Here is a 13,788-nt window from a genome sequence, read left to right on the forward strand (position 1 = left end):
GATCCACTTGTGGATGCCTCTTCTTGTTGCAGGTGCCTGAACAGCAAGGTAATTCTTGTCAGCTGTTGCATCCCCAGCCATGTGGGTGGGGTGGGAAGAAAGCTGACAAGCCCTTCAAAGATAAATGTTTTGGAGTTTTGTGTCCTGTGTGTCTCTAGGGGTGTGTGTAAGCTTGCTGATAGGCTTAAATTCACTTTAACATAACAGACACCTAAAAGAGAAATATTTTAGGGATCTGCAGACTTAAAAAGGTCAGTAGTCCACCTAATGAAGCTGAAGACTTCTATGACAGCTTATTCAGCTACCAGACATTATAATAAAGCACCCCACTCTGTCCTTGGTATCTTAAATTAAAAGCAATAGTATTCAAAATGGTGATTATAGCTTCAAATTAATATAATTATTTGATACATATGTAAACTCATCCAGTCACAGCAGAAAGACTACAGTGCTTTTTCATACCAGTACCAGTAGACATACTAACATTTGTCTGTGTAATAAAGCACAACCACCTCATTTTCCCTCTAGCATGACTTTAATAGTTAAAAATCAAAATCTGTGCAGAGTGTACTTTATTTGTTCACATTACCTATTTGTGGTTAAAAACCACTTCATCTGACAGTTTAAAAGCATTCTTTTAAAAAAAAAAGAATCCAACATAGCTTGTGCTAAAAAAATCTGCAAGTTACATGGATGCAGTATTATCCAGGAGTATAAAAAAATCAATGGTATTCTACAGAAAATATTCTCAAAACAGCAAATAAAGATTAGGCATGTAGGCATGGTCCTGAAACAAACAAATATGAATTAAAAAACAGCTAACAAAATTTTTAAAAAAATCCTAAATATCTGTATAAAAAAAAGCAAGGATTCAAAGTGCAGGTGCTCCAGTTTCCATTTTAACGTATTATTCAGTTAGTCAATACAGGATACTAGTCATTTCATATAAAGTGACAGTGTTCTCAGTATGATTTAAACATTCAGTTACATTATCTTGCAGATTTTTTTCATTACTGCTGCTTTACACTGCAGTAAATAAAGACTTATGCAATACAGGCTTTTATTTTTTTAATCTAACAAGCATATAATAGGTTGGTGGTAACGGTTAGTTTTGAGAACTAAGCTATATTTGCTGTAGATCCAGCCTCAGAAGTAGATATATATATATACTTTTTTTTTTTCCTAAGCTTTTAAAAACAGACTTCAAATTTTGAAAAGAGACTCTACCAATCTGTTCTGGGACCTGCACACACTGTCTTTGGAGAACACCAGCAAAGCTTCCAAGTCCACTGGTTAGGAACACAGCCCTGGGCAGGGTAATGCTGGAGATCTTCCTTTGATGGCTGCAGCTGGGAAAGGGCTTTCTTTCTGCTGAACTCAGGGAAAGGCAAATGGGCAGAAACCATCACATGTATCCACATTTGCTAATGTGGCAGCTAGGTTGGGATGGACTTTTCACTTTCACTTGAGCATACCAGTCTCAGGCAGAGGAAGTCAGGAGCCAGGCAGGCATCACTGAAGTGGTCTTTCATATATTCAGAAAGGTAAAATCAAATCATATGTTCAAAGCGTCTTTGGAAAAAAAATATGAAATAAAATGATGCTTCAAGGATGTTGCCTGGAACTTATTTTTACCTGAGGCCCTTTTCAAGTTGACAGTGTCCCTTTAAATTTTAGGTTCTTCCTATTTTGTTATTTTTTTTTTCCCCAAGCATCAGATCTCTATGTATGTCTATTTTTAAAATGCACATCAATATTGGCATTAAGTTTACATTTAGAAATTAAGAACTAATCTTTACCATTATACACTGACAGCAATATTAATAATACACACACTTCACTGACAAGCGTAATTTTTTTTCTGTATTTTGAATAAAATTTGCATGTGTAACATTTCCCACAGAAAGAGTGATTATACTTGAAGATAGTTATGTTTGCACCTCAACATTTTCACATTAGTGAAAACAACTATGTTTTGAAAATACCAGGGCCTCTGCCAGGTACTAATAAATAGAGAATAAAAAGAAAAAATGAAATTAAAAACCTGATTGCCTTTTATCCCGACATAGTAGAGATTTCATAGTCACTGGCTGAGGTTATTGGTTTACCCCTCATCCTGATGTTTTTAGCATTAGTAATCCTAGCCATCATGGACACAGGCTTGTCAAAGTATCTGACCAGTGCTGGCTCAGTCAAAAGGGAGGCTAAAAATTGTTCAAAGGTAATGGCCCAGTCCCTGTCAATGCTTGTGCTCCTGTGGAGGGCAGGAGTGTGGTTGCTCCGCACTAGAACTGTGTCTTCCCCAATGTCCTCGCAGTGCAGCTTCTCCTCCTCATGTGAGCCTGCGCTCAGCACTGAGTAGGAGGACATGGAACTGTCATCTTTCGTGTCATCATCGGAAATGAGCATGGAAGAACAGACTCCATTGTCCCTAGGAGAAGAGTCTTCCAGCTTAATATCTTCCATCTGCATTCCCAGGGCACTGTCAGTGCCAGTGGCCTCCTCCTCACTGGCCACAAGGCTGTTCTGGAACGCCTTGTCCTGTGCCAGGGGGTACTGATGGTGCTCTTTCTTCTGGAACAGCTCACTCTGAATGGCTTTGCTGTAGTTGTTGCTGCTGTCTGTGTCACTGGGGGGCTGCACGCTGAAGAGCTTTCCAACCTCCCCAATCTCCAGGAGCAAGCTCGTTACAGCAGCTGTAGCATGGTACAGGTCCTGCTCATTGGGGTCTTCACTGAACATGTTGTACATTGTCTTGCACAGCTCAATGAACTGCCCCTAAACACAGGGGGAGGGAACATTAACAAGAGCAGGAAAAAATCATGCTGACATCTTCCAAATCAGTTTTCAAAGTCTGGGACTGAGGCAGGACACAAGAGTTTATGTGACTAAAGTGAAATTTGAAATAACCCAGGAGTGGTCTAGGAAGCATTTTCTATGACTGGGCAGTCAGATATGCTGTGTGTCTCAAAGGTATTTAGAATAAATTATTGGATGTTTTGTACAACATATCACAAACACAATTCTCTAAAGCCACAGGAGGGCAACAGAGGGTGAGCAGTAGACACTGCATTCATTTTGGTGGATTTTCTTGTAGGAATGATGCTAAGTATAACTAAGGGTTTGCTAAAACTGATGCGAAGTTATGAAAAATTAAGGCCTGCAGCACTCCTTAGCTGACAGGAGTTGGATACAAGTCTTTTGAAATTCAAAACTGATTAATTAAATAAGAAGATTTGCTCAGGACTATCTTAACTAAGAATCAGTGTTCTATAGGAAATAAACCTTCCCTACATGCTCTGGAGGAAACAACTATCCCAGTGGGTCTCCTCCTCCTTAGCAGCTGTGGATCTAAGGGCACTGAGACTAGCAGTACAAATTACAAAACATAAAATACTACTTTCAGGTTATGCTTATTAGACATTAGGAGCTGGCTGGTGATATTCAGTGTCACATCCTTTGTCTAGAGATCAAAACAATATGTTTTACCATTCCTATATGTGTGTATCTCATTTTTAGGATGTTTTGGGAGCTGAATACCAGTTAAAGTATTTTGTAAACAATAAATTTCTGCTGACTGCTACTCTGGTAAAAAAAGTATCTGCTCAAAATAAAACATTTGTTCAGTGTTAATACATTGAATATCTATAGATATGTGAAGAAAGTTTAAATTTAATGAAAAGTAAGTGTCAGCAGAAGTACCTGGTTCAGCTTGGGCAAGTCCTTTGTGTTTTTTGCTTTGGATTTATTCTCTTGGCTCCACATTCTCATATAAGTTCGACTCTCTTGTGAGCTCTTCTTGCCTATTGCCAACAAATTATCCAGAGATGGAGGAAAAAGTCCATGAAGAAACCTTAAATTATTACCTTTATTCCCCATTTTCAAAAGGAGCATCTTTACATTAAATGAAAGATGTAATTCACATGGAGACAGCAAGCATACCTTTATCTGTTTTCAGATTCACTGTAACAAACCCATCATCTACTCCATGTTTGTTTCTGCTGTCTAGGCCAACAACTAGGAAGTGGAGGGGCAGGGGGAGAGAGAGATATCAGTGTGGATTTAGAATCAGACATTGTTTTCACGCGTACAGTGTAAAATAACCAAATGTTTACAAATATTTAAAAACTCTGCAAAAAAAAGCAGAGTAAAAATTACAGGAATAAATGATGATTTTTGCTTATTCTTAAACCTGCCTATAAATTCCATTTAATTTATAATATCACTAGTGAGGTTGGAACAAACTTAGGTTTTGTCCATGTAGTGCAATGATTAACCTGTGCTAACACAACACATCCCCTAGCATGATATATGTTTGGTGATTATACTAGTGCATCTTCTTTTGCCTCTCAGGATCTGAAATTGCCATTTCTAGACTATTAACTCTTACCTGTATTTTCAAACAACTTTCATCCCACTTATAACATGAAGGATGGATTATATTTTTCTTGAATCAGAAAGAAACTTCACATCAAGTATCACAAGAAAGAGAAAACCATTTAAAGCAGAAGTGATGAGATGCTGGATCTCATTAGGGCACATATGACTTCAAACTGCTGAACTACATTTTGACGTACCTGTTGCTCTAGGTTTTTCAGAATGTTTTAAGTTCTGATCCAAATACATCTTGAAAGTCAATCTATTTATTCTTATTCTCCACAAAATTACTTCTGCTATAACACACTTAGAGCATTATTCTGCAAGTACTCCTGCAATGCACAATTCAGGGGGACTCTTAGAGTACACATGCCTGTACCTCTACAGATATCAACACATATACAAATGCTTCATACTTTTTTTACAGGGAATACTTTGCTAACAAAGTTTAATCCAATTAAAAAGTAGCTATCTAAAAAGACATGTTGACTGAAATGCCTCATCTGGTCATGCCCAAGACAAAGATGCCTACCATGTGTACATTCTGGTGTGATGTCCTCAAAAAAGTATTGAGTAGCTTCAAAAGCAGAGTCTGGTTCTTCTTGCTCAGGGGATGGATCTAAGCAACACAGGAAGATTATTTCATTAAAAATTCCATCCTTTAATTAAAAACTGAAAAATATTTCCATTAATACATTTAGAATGTGTTTAGTCAGTTTCTAGAAGTAAAGTATGAGGGTGTGATGGGCTAGGGATCATGCGATCATCTCTTTTTAACTCACAGGAGATGAACAACTGGACCTGAATTGTCTCCTTCCCAATATCCAACACTGTCTCACAAGGAGCTGTTTGCTTTCAGAAGCTGGCTTACCCACCTTCCCATGCCTACTTCCATTACTTTCTTCTGTGCAGCTCAGTGTGTCCTAAGCAGAGTGTGATCTCTTTCCTACATGGAAGCATCATTTGGTATGAGCTTACCAGTCCCCAGGTATGATAAGCTGCATTCTTAAAATAATATTTTTTTATAATAGTTTAATTTCTTTTTAATTTTAAGTATTTTTTAGAAGTATTTAAAGTATTTTTTCCCAGTTGAATTACTGACTCACTCAGGCCTACCTCCAAGCAAAGCTGTAGCTGGGAGCAGCAACCAGCAATGTTCAAAGCAATGAGAGGTGAATGTCCTCTCCAAGTTTTTGGATATGTTTACCACAGCATGTAAATGTGCACAAGAATTAAACTACCCAAGCAATGTTCTTAAAGTGCAAGTCCAGTGAGGACAGCAGTAGGTTCTTTATGGCATATGTGCAACAAGCCAGAGAGAACACAGTTCCAGTATAGCATTTGCAGAACTGTTCTAAGGTGTTTTCATCCCCTCTCCACCCTTAACTGCTTCTCTCACTTAGCTGAGTCCAGGTTTGTACAGTTCCCTGGAAAACATATCTATGAAACAATCTGGAGCTTCCCTCTGCAAGCAGTTGTGTCAGCCCAGATGGGAAACCAAGAAGAAAGCCTGGGGACAGAAATGAGGAGCCAGGACACGCGGGAACATTTCAAATTAGCTTAATTTTCAGACCCTTAAATAGATTTTAGTAACATATGCTGAAGAACACTGGATTTATGCCTGGAGGATATCACCAGCCCCAGCTTAACAGGCAAGAGACATTTATGTTTGTGGAGGGAGCAACTGAGGGCTGTGAGTGTGCTTTCAGACTTTCCAATTCTCTGGTTAGAGTAGAAGCTTCCATATTTTACTGCTGCATAAACAGCTACAATAATTCCTGCAAATTAATTTTTAATTGGGAATACCAGTCATAAACAACTCTGCTCCAAATTTCTGTTCTCATCAAAACAAGAGCTATTTTAATATCATTTACTTACCAGGCAAAACATGCATTTTATACAGCAGCTTCAGCTTCTCTGTAAGATCTCCATGGCACGCTGCACCTAAACAACATTACATGCAGTAGTGCATTACTAGTCAGCATTCTGTGCCATTTTATTTGTTACTGCCACAATATTTTGTTTTAGAAGCTGCAACATTCACTCTGGGAAGTATTTTACAGCTCAAGATCATAAGGCAGTCACTTGACTCCTAAGATCATATAGTAAAAACAGTATGAGAACACAGACAAATCTACCCAAATTTCATACTTCAATCTTGGGTCTATGGTTATGGCATTATCATGCAGAAGGGCCTCCAGCTGGAACTTAACAAGACCTCTTTTGTGAAGACTTTTTGATCTGAGAATCCAATAACAACATCACATGTCTCAGAGCAGTAATATATTTACAAGAAAAAAAAAAAAAAGATAAATTCAAGTACACAGGATTTATCATAGCTTAGCCATGGGCTAAACTGATTTCATGCAATACTTTCTATTGATTTTTCCACATCAACCCCATTTATTTCTGGACTACACTAGAATTAGCTGTATGAAATTCAAGAACTCTATTGAAGCCCCTCCTTCCAATTAATTAAATGGACAGTAGTTAATTTTAAAGTAACAAAATAACAGATAATCAGAATTTTTCAAAAATCTCATTTGTCACATGCCATCCATAAATAAATGAATTAACTTTCAATAATCAGATTGTGCAGAGATTTATTTTACCTTATAGGTGACTGTGCCATCTTACCTCTGCTATGCAAACTACAGAGTGTGGTGTGGCAAATACTGACAAGCACAGTCTGTTGTAAAGCTTAACACTCCAACAAATACAGATGTTGGGCCAAAAATTTGAGAACATCTACATTAGCCATTATGCTTTCAACATGGTCCTTTTTAAGCACAAAACCTCATTATGTTCCTGTCTGGTGTATCACACCATGCAGAAAATGCATTCTCTTCTGGTAAAGGCAACATGAAATAATCAAAGGACAGAATGGGCTACACTTCTGCAACCTCCTTCAACAGAGAACTGCAATTTTTTTTGATTCAGGGCACAGTGTGACACATATAGGCTTATTCCTCTCTCTGTCCCCAGATATGAAGAGAACTGAAAAAGATCCCATAGCTACTATTTGAGATAAATTTTTGTGTGCTTCCTGATGTACAAGTTTCCTTCCTCCTAATGCGTCCCTTTTCCTTTTTGCTTAAAATTAGGAAAAGCATTGCAAGCAGGACAAGGGAGGTGATCCTGCCCCTGAAAGGCTTGAAGAAGTGGTGAGGTTACCACTTTGCTTTTTGAATATCCTCCTGCATTCTGTAGTTGAAAAAAACCTGTTTGCAAAAATAAAAAATACACTCAGGTACTACTTGCAAGACACAGCTTTCATGATACTGACTTTGACAGGAGGGTGTGAAAAGTACTGTAGTCAGCAGCAGCCACTGGAGAAGTGGGAGAGCTTTGTGCTCTGAGAAAAGTGCATTGCAAAAACATGATGGGAGACAGGAGGCCACTTTGAATCAATGCAGAGATCTCTGTAGCTTACTTGGAAGAGCAGTCAACAACTGTCATGCTATAATCCAGTGTGCTACAAGAGTGCAGGGGAGCTTTGTCAAGAGTGGATAACCCAAAGAGCTCCTAGCCAAGGCTGAAAACCTCTTCTGAGCAGCACAACTCACTGGGCAAACCACTCCTGTATTTGGACTATATTATTGTAACAGGGCACATAGTAAATATAAAGAATATGCCAGGTTATTCCATCTTTGCTTAGCTGAGGCCCTAGAGGCACCTGAAGTAGGAGGTTCTTGAGCTATTTGTTGTAGGGACAATGAAAAAGAAAAGGAATTATTAAAAGTCCTGGGGCATGGTGAAATATGCTCAAACAAGTCCATTGTTCTTTTGTTGACTGTATTGTCTTTCCCACCACTCGTGCTTCTGAACAAAAAAAGGGGTCAGCAGGGTTGATTTACTTTTTAGGGGGAAAAAAATAAAGTTTTCAAATTACACCACACTGGGCTTAGTTTCTGAAAAATACAAGTTTTCAGAATAAGCATTTTTGATTGTTTTGCCTGTTAAAGATTTCAATTAATGAATGTGGCTTATAGCTACATTTGTGCATTTTACATTCATTTCTGTTCACAGTGCTCAAATATGGCCCTTGTTCTTATTACTCACTCTTGGTTCCAAAACATACTGTCTCAGTCAATAGCTGCTTGACTATTACTAACAGCATCCAGTAAACCAGAAGAGTAGTTAATTCCTGGGTCCTCAAGGCCATTGAGTGTTACCTGGCAAACAGTACCTCAGATATAAATCACTGCATCATGGGAAGCATTGGAATTTTTTGGAGGGTGTGAAGGGGAGGTGTGCAGCCAGTTTTACTGTCACAGCTATTTTGCACTTGTAAGAGAACAGGTGCTACTACTTCTGTGCAGAGGTTTTAATGCAAGGCTGCATTTGGAGCCCTAATGCATATACATACTGTTACAAAGAGTTGCTGGAAGCCAGACTGGGAAACCTTTTCACTCTCAAAAAGGATCAAAATGTAGAGCTGGGGGAAATTCCAGGTTGCCATGAAATGATAAATGGTAGATGGTGAGATGTTGGTCACTTACAGCAAACAGCTCCTGCTATATTTAAAAAAGGAGTGGCCGGCTCCTGCCTCATCTTTGCTTCCTCATGTTAATCTTGAGGCTCATGATGTCAGCTTCCATGTCCTGAAGTCTTGCTTCTTCAAGACTAAAAATGTTCAGCCTCCCTCTCTGACCTGCACCTCCACTTTTTCCTTTTCGGGGTACTTCCAAACTGCTTTCTGCAGTCTTGGTTACTGATTTCAGAAGCAACAGCTCACACTCTAACTGTGCCTAGGGGAAATAGACTATTAAGCACCCATGTTGCAGTTAATTTTTGTGCTGAGAGTTAGCAGTCAGTGAAGTTCTCAGATCCTAACTGATCTGTTCACGTGTTGTCCTTTTCCCAGTGTGATACACCAACTAATGTAGATTCACCTACTAAGACCAGCCTAAACCCGAGAGGGAACCTCTGTAACAGGCATGATAAAATGAGCTGAACAGAAACAAACTGGTTTGTCATGTTAGTTTGAAAGTGCTGTGGATTCTCCTTACTCAGTCCAGAGACAAATTCACGGAAATTGATGAGCAGATCTCCATTTTCATCCAGAAGCCTGAACAAGCGGGCAGCCAATATATCTGAGTGAGTTCCACATGCCCAGGGGAAGAGGAGGGTGAACATGCCTTTGAACTGGTCAAAGTCAATGCGGTACTGCTCCAGGTAAGGCAGGCTGGGGTCGTGTCGCTCTGTGGCGTTGCTGTTTCCTCCCCAGTAGCAGCTTGTCAGGTGTTCTGCCTGAACAGAAGGTAAACACCACGAGATTGTCTGCATTTCTATAAATAATTCATCACTCTCCATGATAAAAAAAAAATTCCAAACAACTCTTCCACATGCATTCTTAAAACAATGCAAGACAACAGATGCATTTCCATTTATCTAGCCCTTCCACTTCTGGAAGAGGTTTCTTGTCTAACCAGCATAAAAAAAGCATCCCTCTATTAAAAAAAAAAAAAAAAAAAAAGATAAAGCAAAACTTTTTCTGCCTCCCAGGCAAACGAAACATGAAAAACTGTTTTGGCCAGAGATGTGACTTCACAGGCTTGTTGTGCTTAGTCACACTCTGCACCCTCATCATGCAGTCAAGTCAGAAGACTCATGAAATCTTTATTTAATCTTTAATCATATGAAAATAGCTGTTTATTTGAAATATTTTTTGTAGATTCTCAAAAATACTGAATAATGTACTATTCTTTCAGTCTTACTGAAGTCAGTGGAGGGTCTGTAGCTGATTTTGGCAGAATCTAATTCAAAACAATTCAGAAGCTTAGAAAAAAAGATCCCAGCTCTGCACAGCAATCAGCGAGGGAGGACAGTCTGACTTTTTCTCACTGATTTCATGGAAGACTGAAAGAAGGTACTGCAGGATTTGGACAACCTGTACTTGTCATTACAGATGGGAAAGTAAAAGGAAATAAATTCTTCATCATATTAAAAAAAAAATATCTTGTTATAAAAAGCAGAGAAAGAAGGTAATTTCTTTTAACACATTGTGCATGAAGGTGAAGCTAACATATTTACATGCTCACCTTTGAATTTGTGGATCTAATGGCACTGCTGTACTACCAATACGAAGTTGGTTGTACATCACTTTGTGGCATTAAATTCCCATGTAAAGCATTAAAGCATTAACAATGGGAAAAATCAGGAATTGCGATACAAAAGTATTAACTGTCTGAGATAATAGAATAATTGTGATAAATTTCAAAACTTGGGTCAGGTAGAGAGAAACAAATGTTTATTTTCTGATGACTGATCAAAAGCCTCTATCCAATTTTTGATTTTATTTTTTTATTAGTATATATGTTTTTCCATGGACAAATCAACTAGTGAATTAAACATTTCCCGATGTTTTAAAATCTGCTTGAGTTTAGGGTTTTTTGGTATATCAATAATACAGAAGTGAATTCAAGTTATATCAAGATACCCAATAATAACTTACAGACTTGGCCTGATGCTTAGAAAAGAGAGTCCCACATCAAAAATGAAAATTTACACTTCCTGGAGGCACATGATCTTATCTTCACTTAGCTTTACCTTGAAAAGCGCGTATAGTTCCTCCAGTTCATCAATAGTAAAAGAAGTCTCTGTCACAATAGTTCGTACCTTTAAAACACAACATTAACAGTTACAGATTTGAAATCCATGTCTCACTGAAAAGCTAAGTTAAACTTCAGAAACTGACTGAACTTATTATTTGCAAAGAACATTATTTCAGTACTGACCACATTGCGCTTTGTAGTATCTTCGAGGGTTTGGATGACTTTCAGTCTTTGTTTGAATCTCATTTGTTCAATTAAATCCGCCCGGATACTTCCAAATTTCTTGAAAGAGAAAAAGTAGTACACGATTGTCTGTGTATTAATAGTCAGAATGTTTAGCTTGCCTTTACTCTATTAATTTAATTACATGATGTAGCACAAATGAAACTGCTGTTAATGCATTTTTCTAACACATTACAAAATTACAAAGACTTTAGGAATACATCACTAGATTTTCTTTTGCCAAGAACTTATTTTAATTTGAAAGGTCTTTCTTTATTCAGTTTCAAATGCTCTCTTTTCAAACTGTAATCTCAGTATTTAGAAATTCTTGCTTGGCAAATCTCTGTGAATAGATTGTTTTGTAAGTCCTCCTGCAGAGTTTTATTTCAGCTTGTCCTGGAATGTCTCATAATCACAACAGAAGAGGATATTAAAATAACTGGATCTCTAATGGCTGAGACAGTACATTCTGAAGATTTTAAACCAAGTAGCAAGAATGCAATTTCCACTAGGAAAATATTCTCTTTAATACACAAGTCTTATTTTCAGAAGTCTTCTTCATAGTGTACATAACAGTGTCAGGGAGCTCTTGCACATACTACAGAAGCATAATGGGGGATAACCTACTAGGAATAATGTTCCATGTTTTCATGTGCAGAGGAATGCCTAACCCCTAAGATTAATTTTTGTAGAAGCATTATAAGCAGAAGTTTCTTGGCATCCAAAATCCACACACTTAGGAATGCACAGATGATCAGCAGGATTAATAATGTCAGACATCAACTACACCATATATAAAGCATAAAGGGGTGGCAGGACACACTTTCATACAATATGGATTTATATTTTCAGTGCAAGTGCATCTTGCAGGTCATAATACGCTGGCACATTCTTGTAAAATGAAATTAATGCTAAAACTGCATTTATTTATAAAGGTGTTCACCTTTATCATGTACCTTGGGAGTAAAAATATGTTTCATGTACTTGTGAGCATGTTGCAAATAAAGAAGTCTTTTGACAAAAATGGAATGTAGATATTCATGTATATGTATATGAATGTAGGTATTCATGTAGATATTCACGAATATCAAACATCACAGAGGTCACAAAAACTTGAAAAGACAGATCTTTTGTGGCACTGAGGCCACACCTATTCCAGTAATTAGAGTTTATTCACTGGTCTGGGGGCCAAATAAGAGGTCTGTTCACATCCATAAAACTAAAACTCACGTAGTCTACACAAAAGGAAGGTTGCAGGTGATTACCTTCTGGGAATGGTCCTTTGCCCATGCTAAGTCTCAAATTGTACAAGGAGTTGTTGGAAGGATGTCATCTGTTCAAGGTCAAAACTGTATCAACCATTTCCACAGCACAAACCTTTCAGTGTCAGTTCATTAGTTAAAATAGCCAAGATCCAGATACCACTTTACACATAGCTGAAGTGTTGAAGGTGTATTTTTTTTCCTAATTAGCTAACATGCAAATTAAATGAGTTAAACACAGTAACAGCTCTGATTATGAGTCTACACTCCACAGACAGCTAGTGAGTTATGCACAGGCTTTTAAAACTGCAGTTATTATGCATTGTTTCAGTCACTTCTACTATAATTCTTATGACATCAGGATCTATGGCTTCTGAATTAAAGCAAAATTGAATGAAAGAATAAGAGATTTCTTACTAAAAACTACTTTCAGTAAATTAAGAAAGTACTGGCAGTGTAAAATGCATACTCTTGTTACGTATATCCTCTTATTTAAAGACAGTTTCTCCTTTGAAAGTAGAAAGTGTGCTCGATATCATTGCAGAGAGGGGTGCTAGTCACTTATTTACCAAGAAATTCTTCTGCATCCCTTCAACTTTCCCTGGAGACTTCTCATATATGCATCTGATTTTATTACCTAAGAGCTGGACAGTGTCAGAGCATGATGGAAAGCAGGTCTTCATAGAGCAATTCAAATACTGTGCCTTTGCCAGTGCCACCAAGTTCTCAGACTCATCACATTTCTATGACAAATATCATAGGACAGTCTGGAAGGGACAAGGTTTTCCCCTCTCCTTGCCAGTGGTGTGTGTATGCTTGAGGGAAGCAAAGGTCTCCAAAAACCCCCATATTTTCTTCAGCTGTAGGTCTTCCTATTATTTTTAAATTATAAATATCTACAAATTAAGAATAAATGGTTACCCAGAAAGTAACCATTGCAGTTTAAATTCTAAAAAATAACAAAACATATGTTCATTTAGTTGATATTTCATTCTTTGTGACAAAGCTAGCACTGAGTTCCCAGCCCTGACTGCACATTAACTAATCAGAAGACATAAAAGGTGTAACAGATGCCCTAAAGCTTTTGAATCTCAATAGTTTACTAAAGAATTTAGGGGGGAGGGCTTAATAAATTAATTAATAGCAACTCCCTTGAAACTCATTCTCTCTCTGCAACCTGCTTTCCTTATGGTTCTTCACTCCCCATGCTACTTGTTTTGTCTAATTAAACTGAAGTGCAGTTGGTTATTTACCTAGAAGGAGGTACAAGGTTCTGTGCTGCAGAAGCCCAAAAAAGATAAACTAGCTCTGCATGGAGTCATGTTACTCATCTTAGAGCAGTTAAGCCAATGCAAACAGTTTTCATGCTG

At 37.8% G+C, this 13,788-nt stretch overlaps 1 protein-coding gene across 4 annotated transcripts in view; it reads right to left on the reverse strand.

Annotated features, from left to right (window-relative positions):
- Positions 1-513: 513 nt before the first annotated feature.
- Positions 514-13,788, reverse strand: part of TBC1D9 (TBC1 domain family member 9) — a 48,469-nt gene continuing 35,194 nt past the window's right edge. Inside the window, exons 14-21 of one of the 4 annotated variants that reach the window (XM_015624591.3) lie at positions 11,118-11,216; positions 10,930-10,998; positions 9,519-9,630; positions 6,256-6,321; positions 4,910-4,996; positions 3,943-4,017; positions 3,703-3,803; positions 514-2,778 (exon numbers count right to left, since the gene is read on the reverse strand). In XM_015624591.3, the coding sequence (XP_015480077.1) occupies positions 2,056-2,778; positions 3,703-3,803; positions 3,943-4,017; positions 4,910-4,996; positions 6,256-6,321; positions 9,519-9,630; positions 10,930-10,998; positions 11,118-11,216 (1,332 nt within the window). In that variant the 3' untranslated portion in view covers positions 514-2,055. The other 3 variants (XM_015624589.1, XM_015624590.1, XM_033513995.1) reach the window with 3 other exon arrangements.

This window comes from Parus major, chromosome 4, assembly GCF_001522545.3.
Source record: "Parus major isolate Abel chromosome 4, Parus_major1.1, whole genome shotgun sequence".
Classification (NCBI taxonomy): domain Eukaryota; kingdom Metazoa; phylum Chordata; class Aves; order Passeriformes; family Paridae; genus Parus; species Parus major.